At 36.8% G+C, this 10,095-nt stretch overlaps 1 protein-coding gene across 2 annotated transcripts in view; it reads right to left on the bottom strand.

Annotated features, from left to right (window-relative positions):
- The window catches only part of SIK2 (salt inducible kinase 2), a 101,354-nt gene that overhangs the window by 19,000 nt on the left and 72,259 nt on the right, over window positions 1-10,095 (bottom strand). For both annotated transcript variants that reach the window (XM_011365414.2, XM_011365413.2), the window contains exons 5-8: window positions 7,828-7,952; window positions 7,315-7,438; window positions 5,694-5,914; window positions 4,056-4,208 (exon numbers count right to left, since the gene is read on the bottom strand). In XM_011365414.2, coding sequence (XP_011363716.1) covers window positions 4,056-4,208; window positions 5,694-5,914; window positions 7,315-7,438; window positions 7,828-7,952 — 623 coding nt within the window. The remainder of the gene's footprint in view (window positions 1-4,055; window positions 4,209-5,693; window positions 5,915-7,314; window positions 7,439-7,827; window positions 7,953-10,095) is intronic.

Raw genomic sequence — 10,095 nt, forward strand, 5'->3', positions numbered from 1 at the left:
GACACACACACACACACACACACACACAACTATAATAGAAAGTATACTGCAGTAGTGCTATTTATCTGCCTTTTTTTTTTTTCTGGTGGGGTGAGATGGTATGCATTTCTTGGCAGGGGTGTGTGCAAACAGAAAGGAAAAAAGCAGCAGTTACTTGGAGGTGACTTGAAAGAATGTCCTTCTTTCAAGGAGACCCACAGCCCAAACATAGCGTGCTGGCCCAGTGCAAAGAGACGCTTATTGCTGAGCAAGTTACATTTTCTACTATAGCAAGCTCCTGATGGTTTTAAGTCCATTCTTCATGTCTCCTTGGTTAAGACTGCTAAGTCAACAAGCATTACAAACTCTTCTTTACAAAACTCATTTAAAAGAGAATCTTCTTTTAAGATAGTTGGAAAAGATTGATTTTAAAGATGAAACTGTTGGATAATCCTTTCCTCCCCATCTCTTCAAAACTAGTAGAATAATTTATTAGATGCTTTTTGAACATAACGGATATTACAAAACATCTGAGGGAACAATGGTCATTAGTTTCTAAAAGACAGAGAAATGGCCTGTATTTCTTTCTACCTTTATCACTTCAAGGGGTATAGGATAGTGAGTTCTGAATTCAAACAAATGAAAAGGAACAAATGGTTATGATTCTAGCTTCTCCTCTCCCAAGAACTGGGTTTCATTTCCAGCTCCATCACTTACAAATTGTGTAAGACTTTATTTATCAAGTTACCTAACTCCTTTGAATCTTATTTTCTTCACCTGTAAAAAAGGGCATAATACCTACTTCACAGTGAAGTTGGGGTTGTAAAAGGTAACAAGTAAAGTCCTTTACTCAATAATGTTAATTCCTCTTTTCTCTTTCTTTCTAAAGTCTTAAAATTATCACAAAAATTTAACATAGGAATTAGATTGCAAAATGAACATACAGTTTTGTTCTCAGACACTATCAAGTGATTTTCGGTTAAAATTTCAGGTTGGTTTTCAATGATGGGGAGATATGTTGGAAATATACTTTATATTTAAATATACTTAGAATATACCTTATATTTGGTATATTCCAACGTCATTAGATATTCTGCATGAAATAAAGAATAAACTAGCAATAGCAAGTGTTAGATTATTATATAGATGGTAAAAACAGAAAAAACACATTGCATACTATTCTGAGCATGATAAAGAAATAGCTTTTCTTATATATTATTCCTCAGGCTTATATCCTGGGCCACTTTGGAGGCTAAACAACTTTTTTCCTTTCGAGCATTAGTCATTTAAATTAATTTTTTTAGCCACTGTGTCACAATATAAAATTTAAATTTTCTAATAAAGAATACCAGGTAAATTCATCTTACTCTCATCATCAGCTTTTCAATCAAAGCATAAAGTTGAACTCTGATTTCTGTTTTCCAAAATTATTAGACTGCTCCTATATGAAAGTAGTCTACATCTGATCAAAGCATTAGCTGAAGATACATCAGTGGCAGTGACGTGCCAACACGATTGCTACAATATACTGTTCCTTCTCAGTCCCTGCCTCTTATTAGCCGTGACTTTTTAAATGGCAGGACTATGCTGTGCCAGACCAAGAGCAACACGTTTTCCTTGACAACCTTCACATTTAACCTGGACTGGAACAACAACTTACTGTGAACTTGGTAAGGGCAGAGAAATAACACGTTTTATTGTGACACTTCACGGTAGGTTTTTAGGGGTCTGCTCTGTAGGATTCTTGCAATCATAAAGGAGACTAAAGAAGTCTCTTTGGAACGAGGCAGGGTATAAATATTCAAATGGCATACTCAGTACTACAGAGCTAACTAAATATGTTATAATAAATAGATGATTGATTAATATCCCAAGGAAGGAGATAGTAACAGCTTCTTTGGTAATGAACAATGATCATCTTCAACTAATTATAATGACTTTTTAAACCATGTGTTTGTTTTGAATCTCTTCTTCTGACTTTGTACTTTTTAGAACTATTAAAATGAAATATGGGAAAATCTTTATTGCTCCAATAGGAATATGCTTGCTATTGATGGAATTGTGTCCCACTCAAATCTGTATGTTGAAGCCCTAATCCACAATGTAACTATATTTGGAGATAGGGCCTTTGAGGAGGTAATTAAGGTTATATTAGGTCATAAAGATCCAATAGAACTGGTGTCCCTCTAATAAGAAGATGAGACACCAGAGACATCCCCCTTCTTCCCAACACACACATACAGAGGAAAGGCTATGTGAGGACACAGAGAGAAAGCGTCTGTCTACAAGCCAGGAAGAGAGCCTTCACCAGAAACCAACCCTGATGGCACCTTGTTCTAATCTCTAGAACTGCGAGAAAATACTTTTATTAAGCCCCTTAGTCTTTGGTACTTTGGTATGGCAGCCTTAGTTGACTAATACAATGCTTTTTCTTATAGTTGCAGAGGGTAATCTCTAATCGGTAATTAAAGAAAAACTTGTATGAGTGTTTCATTCTTGTCTGCTTACAGTTGATAGAAACTTGGAATGGAAGGACTGTTAAGAACTAGTAGTTGAATTCACAAGAAAAAGGCACGACACATATTTCTAAATAGAACTCATCTGCAGTCAATTAGATGTAACATTTCCAGCATATTATGCAGCAAATATAAGTATACTAAATCTATCTAAGATGGGAACCTCACTGTTATCTAAGTGAGAATAATGGGTACTTTATTGCTGGACCATAACTCCTTAAGGGCAGGGTCTATTTCCTCAGTACCTGTGACCATAGGCTGGGACTGTGCTTGGCACAAAGCGCTCTATTTGCTGAACCGATCTGCTGGCATAGTTTAACTAATTTTATCTTTGTAGCAAACTTATGAAGGAGGTATTGCTATTTCCATTTTATATTAAGGGCAACAGAGTTCAGAGATGCTAACTTGTTGAAGTCACTTGGCTCAGTATGGAACCCAAGGCCCTGAGTTGCTTTTTAAGGTCACACAGAGAGAAATGGCAGAATCTGGAATTTTCTCCAGAGTTTTTAATAAATTGGTTAAAAGTCCCTGCTTTTAACCACCATACTGAGCTGCTTCTCCAAACCACTGCTAAGCTCAGACAGAGTCTCCCTCTGAAATTGTCCTTACTTCCTTTCTACTTCTACTAGAACCATATAGCTCAAGCCTTCAGTATTTCTGATTTCAACTACTATAACAATCTCCTAACTGCTCCCTCCAAATTTCTTCTCTACCCTATCTAATCTATCCTTCCCATTGTTACCAGATTAATTAGTTTAAAGCATGGGTATAATCATATTACTTTTCTACTTAACACCCTTCAGTAGTTCCTCATTACTTCCTGAATTATAAGTAAACTTGGCATTCAAAGCACTTCATAGCATGGCTCCAACTTAACCACTCCAACTTTTTAATTTCCCTATAAGTCCAGTGGATTAATTTGAACAAGCCCTATATCTGTCCACTTGAGTACTTCTGCTCGCGCTGCTTTTTCTGCCTGCATATAATATCTTTAACTACTGCCTCTCCCTGAAAAAGTCCTACATATCTGTGAAGGTGTCTTAAATGCCATCTTTCCCACAAAGCACTTCTCATTCAAATGTATCTCTATCCCTTTTGCCCTTAGTTCTCCTACATTACTTACCTTTCTCTCTTTTGAACCATCGTTATTTATAATGTCTTATTTTGCTTTGATATTGTAATGTCTCTGAGGGCAATGACTGTGTTTTATATGTCCTTATCCCCTGTGGTGCCTATTAACAGAAGCATGCACAGGGCAAATCTGCAGTAAAAACTTATTCAATGAAAGTGAATGACAACCTAGTTACATTAATTCTCAACATAAATAAATGTAAAACAATGAAAAATATCGTAAAGAAAAAAGTGTTTGAAATAAAATTAATCCTTAAAAATAGGAAGGTGCTAAAACATTTGAAAATCTAGTGAATAACAGGCAGAAACTTTACAGAAAAACAGAAGCAGTGGATGAAATCCTAACCCTTTGTACTACAAGATAAAAAATGTGTCAACCATGTGAATAGGCACATGCACAGATAAGACTATTGGCTAATGGGGTGTTACCTTGGCAACTGTTTGTTCAGCAATGGTGCTGGGCCGACGCTGCCGGGCATCGAGTCTCTGCTCCACAGGAAAACTGCTCCTATGTGATTTCAGGCGCTCCACCAATAAGTAATAAATGGCAGCAAAGTGATTGTAGCTCTTGTTCTGCAAAGACTAAAAGAAAAAACAAGTGCTGAGGCAGAGAACCATAAAAACCAATCCAATGATCTATCTTTCTAAACAAAGATAGAAGAAATCATGTGTTCTTAAAAACAGGGTAACAAAATATGCCTCAAAATTAAAGCTGTTCCAGAATTTAGAATGAAAAACAGATCATTTCAAGTTTCCAGTATCAATTATATAAAGGTATCACCCTGAAATGACTTGACTGGCCCTTTTACATTAACGGGATCTGTTTATTTTTCTGGATTCAAAGAAAATGCCACCACTGTCTCATGGAGACATTTCCCAATGCTGTCAATATGGTCCCATTTCATAGCTGTAACTATGGTGCAAAGTTGGTTAGCAACCTGAGCCCAGAGGTTCTAATTCCATAGCTTCAACACAAGTCCAAACCTCTGCAAACTCTGAAGTGAATATTAAAGTCTTTAGGGAACTTTCTGGTGATATTTTGGGCTGGAGAACGACATTTGGATGCTAGATTGAGACACGGTGTCTCCGTTCTTAGGTAATTTTTTCCTCTTGTTTTTGCAATCCCGCCCTCTTGAAACCTTGAAAATAAAAGTTGCTTCCCAATTTTTCACATCTCTCATCAGCCAGCTTTACCAGGATACTAACGGAACAGAGAAATAACTGCTCCGTTGGCTCCTAATTCCACCTGACAATCTGCATGGGCACCGTGCAGTGCACCTCAGAGGCAGAGTACTCTCAGAAAGAATCCCAGACCAGAGGGACTGTGCTCACATATGCCATTCTGGATCTACTTCGTGGCCAAGTACAGAAAAACATCACTGAGCATGTGACGAGCAAAGCAGGAAAGCCAGTCTGGTTTCACTTATGGCTACAATGAAGGAAAAGGCAGCACAAGGGGGCATTTCATATTCTTTCTTGTTATGGCTTCTCCTTTTTTTTTTTTTTTTATGTTGTGAAGGTAGTAAAAATATGTATATCTTATGAACATGCTATTAAAGACAGAAACAAAGGTGATGAGGACTTTCCAGGTTCATGACATTTTTAGTCCTATGACCCATAAGACTTCCATATCAGGAATCCACCAGTTTACAACCTAAATCCTATTGGCTTTCTTAAACCTGATGCCTACCACCCCTGTTTTCTGCTCAGTGCTCAGCCTTATTCCATATCTACACGTTTATGTTCCATATAAACAAGTTTATTAGCTATATAAAACTTTATGCTTCACTTTAGAATATTCCACTTTGTTAAGTTTCCATCTTTACCTTTTCTGTCCTGCATAAACCCTTCCTCTTGAATTTTTGGCAGATGGGGCAAAGGGAGGAATTTATACACTGAATAAAAGCAAACTCTGACATAGCTTCAGGAAAAACTGAACAGTATACCTAAGTGCTGGGGATGGCCATGCTAAAAGACCTGGATGACTGAGGGCTGAGCATGAAATTTCAAGTTACTGAGTACAACAGAATCCTAAAATATCTTCAGTCAAATCTCTGATCACTTTACCTCAATGGTTTTCTGTTGATCTATTCCAAGGCTGTGCATCAGTCGCAGAACCTGTTCATTAAACTCCCCAATGGATGGCTCATTTTCTTGCCCTTGTGGATAGAGAACAGGTCTCTGTGCCGGAACCTCTACAAGCATCCACTTATGCTCTTTGATTTGAGCTATGGTTAGCCGTTTGGACGGGTCTAGAACCAACATCCTTCGAATAAGGTGCTCGCAATCTATGGAAAACACAACGTTACAAAAGTCACGTAAATCACCTTGCACTTCAGGGAATTTGCTTGATTCATGTGACTTTGTACAATGGCATTTATTTTTGAATTCTCCACAGTACCCACTGGAAAGCAGAAGGTCAAATGAATTAAGTGACTACATGAAGGTTACTTATATTTGTCAAGTTCACATGGTGAATGCTGACACAAAAAGTCAGCCATCACCATGAATGAAAATTTAAGAAAAACAGGAGCCTATAGATCTATCCGATTTTGTGCTAAATGAACCTTTCTACTGAATTTAATAACTGAATGTACCCAGACGCAGACTTAGATTTCCAATAACAACAACAACAAAAAAACCAAACAAAAAAACAAGCCTTCTTCTTAGCACAAACATATAATAAATGGACCCTCAGTCACTTCTGAGGCTGATATACTTGAGGCTATGTAAGTGAGGCAGGAGGTCCCCAGTGGATTGATGCTTTCTCCACATCAGTACAGCTGACAAAAATGTATGTGAAATATTATTTATTTCTGATTACACTAAGAAAACTGCACTGCTGCAACTCTGGGCACTAACTTATTCTTTGAGCTGACAACATGCTCTTTTCCACTCTGCATAAGCTAAACTTAGATCACTTGTATGTGCCAGACACCATGCTAAGTGCTTTATACAGATTAATTTAATTAATCTTCATGACACCACTATTAGAAACTATGGTTATTTCCATTTTATAGATTGAGGAAATTGAAGTGCAGAGAGGAGATATAACTTGCCAAAGTCAGACTGCCAGTTAAGTGCTGAACTCAAAATTAAAACCAGGCAGCTTGGCTCCAAAGTCTACACTCTTAAGTATTAGAGCATTATTTCTACTGTTACTAGGACAAAAGAGTTAAGGATGATAGCCAAAAACTAATCTAAGGAATAAACGTAACTTCTGCCTACGTTACAACCCAATACAAAACTGGGAGAGATTATGGCATTTCATCTTAATTCAACAGTTTTGCCGGCTGGTTTTTAAATTTAATTAAAAAATTTTAATTTTGCAACTTCCTGCCAAAGGCTATGGGAAAATCCATTTCAAACTTAGAGTAAAATGGTTGTGAATCTATATCTACAAAGAGCTTCTCCCAGTCTAAAGTAAACCTGAGACATTTATAGACAGAGAGTAAATGAGAAGACTTGCTGTTCTTGATTTGGGGAACTTTCTGTTTTCAGTTACAAGCAGGAAGGCTATAAGTTTTCTCACCTATATGGAAAGGGTTGCTTATATCTATGGCTTTTAAAGTAACTCAGTCACTTTATTTCGTACCCAAACTCTGAGAAAAAGGGAAGCTTTGCCTAGGCATTTCATTATAAGCATAAATTCTATAAAACACAATTAGTAAGGTGAACAGGTTGTTACCTTCTGACATAAAATATGGAATCCGGAATCTTCCTTCCAAAACCCTTTGCCTCAAAATAGGAAGAGTCGGTCCATCAAAAGGTAGAGCTCCACAGACAAGTACATAAAGAACAACTCCCATGCTCTAGGGGAAGAAAACAACAGGGTCACTTTTCTACCAAGAACTTCACTTGTTTTCCCAACATCCCCAAGGGCTCTTAAAATCATATGGACTGAAAAGTTCCTGTTTGAATTTACTATTTTCTCAAATTTGAAAAAAAAATCTGAAACCCTTATTACTACAGTAAGGTATCCTATAATAAATACCAAAATACCTAAATGTAATTATTTTGATTACTATTTAAGTTTAAATCTGTCTGTAGAAATTCTTTCCTAGAATCCAAGATGCTCTGTCAAGTGGACAGGAAAAATATGAGCTATTTCTTATGTTAGGCACCAAGAACTTCAAAGACTGGCCAGAGTACCAAGTATTATCATTATAGATGCATTTAACACAGCAAAGCAAAGAAATACCCAAATATCCAGCTGTGGTCCTTCATACTGCTGCCCTTCAAAGACTTCAGGGGCTGCATAAGGGGGGCTGCCACACCATGTTGCCAGCAGTTCACCATTTTTAAAGAAATTTCCAAAACCGAAATCTATAGGATGGAAATAAATGTTACTTTCATCTATGTTCTCAAGCTATACTGAATTTCTTTGTAACAAATTTTATAATATGCTATATTAACATCATCACTATAATTTACTCTGTGAGGAATGGAATGACATCTATCTTGTGATGTTTCCCTAGCACTTAGCTTAATGGCTAGCAAATATTAAGTATTCAGTAACTATTTCTTGAATGAATATATAAATGAATCAAGTTTTCTACTCAAAGAGAATGAGTAAGAGATTGGAAGAATATTTTCAATAATGTATTTTTAAAGCTGAAAGAAAATCTATTGGTGTGGACAACCAAATTGAATTCAATAATCTTAGAATTTTCCCTGGACTCCATGATGAAGAGTTCTTTGTCTTATACAGTCTATAGGGAAAGAACCAAATGAGTAAAACTATAAGATATTTACCTAAAAACAACCTGAGTGACTGGCTGCTCTTATGGCCATTACTCCAGGGTAGCAAGATACATAACTTTTTAAAGCAACTAAGTATAGTGTTTTCTAAGTAACAGTTTTCTAAGTGTTGGCCCATATATCCTGATTTAGGCAGATACCTATCTGAATAGCTCATTAACATGTGATGGCTCTATGGCCGAGCTATAGGCCACCTGTCACCAGTATTTACTGATTTACAGAATGTAGTAGCATTATATTTCAAAACACAGTTAATGCCATTTCACTATATTTGTCACACTGAATCTACAACTTTGATATACAGCATGCATTTTGGAAATACTATACTCAGATGCCTTCGATATACATGAAAATTACAGCAGAATTCAGTAGGCTCTGGTGTAAATGCAAGCTTGTGCCTGTTTGCTAAGCCTTTACATAGTCTCATGTTCTTACTGAAGAAACAGATTCCTATTATTTTGTATGCTATATCCACACTATCTTCTGTGGAAGCACATTCCTGATGAAGAACATTGCCTCAGTGACAGAAACTGGCTCTGTGCCCAGCTAGTGCATAGAAGTGCATTGATAGTGAGCTTTAATAAGTGCCCCAAGACTGGATCAAGTCTCCAGTGCCAGATTGACTGGCTGCGTGACTTTGGATCAATGTTTCCCCACCTGTAAAGCTGAAATAATAAATATACGCAGTCAGCAGATTGTTGTGGGAATCCAATGCGTTAATGTAAACTCATACTCTATTCATACCTTGAAACTACACATATTATCTGTACTTTAGGTGAAGCATTCTCTTAACTAGTTGACATAAAAGCTGGTGGTAAGCAGTAATCATAGTAACAACAGTCCCCAATACCACAGTTTCATGGCAGAGTAAAACCTATGAAGTTAGGGAGAACTAGAGCTGATCTTCCATTTATCACTTTCTAGCTTCAAGTCCTTTAGGTAAATTATTTAACTTCCTTGAACTTTAGTTTCTGTATTTATAAATGTGGGGATAATGCACCTACACAGGTAAGATGCTGCGAGGATTAAATGAGATTAAGAATGTAAAATGCCTGGAACATAGTAGGCGACAAACGTCAGCTCCCTTTTCCTTCTGTGAAGCATCTTTACCAATGATTAGCTTTCAGAGAAAGAAATCTTAAGAAAATATATGGAGAGGGTAGAAAAAGTATAGAAGAGCTTAGGAGTTCAGAAGAAAGAGAGGGTGCACATGGGGAAAGAGCCCAGACACCGACTAAACCTGGTCTGTCCTTGGTATCCAGGAGTATGAGGCAATGAGAACTTCTCCCTCCACAATGTGACTACAGTTCAGTCATATACTCCATTTTCCTCTATGACTAACCACTCATATTACATCATATGTCCATATAGATACATATTTCTAATTTTCTAGAAAAACTATATTCTCAAATGAGTCAAGGACTAGATGTTCAAATAACATTTAAAGAGGAAAATGTTAATTTTACTCACACAGAAAAGCACAAGAAACTCTAGGATGTGTGTTTTCATGTGTCCTGAAATAGGTCCAATAATTGTTATACTTTAAACCATAATCACAGGATGAGTTTTAGCACAAGTTGAGGATACTCTCCAAATAGCATTGTAAAGTTTTAACATCTCAAAGAACCATTATAGAACTGATTCATTCTGAACTTCCCTGGACTCTGGTGGAATAAACTTAAAAGAAGTGACTGGGACAGAGGCCTGT

The sequence above is a fragment of the Pteropus vampyrus genome, unplaced genomic scaffold, assembly GCF_000151845.1.
Source record: "Pteropus vampyrus isolate Shadow unplaced genomic scaffold, Pvam_2.0 Scaffold110, whole genome shotgun sequence".
NCBI lineage: Eukaryota > Metazoa > Chordata > Mammalia > Chiroptera > Pteropodidae > Pteropus > Pteropus vampyrus.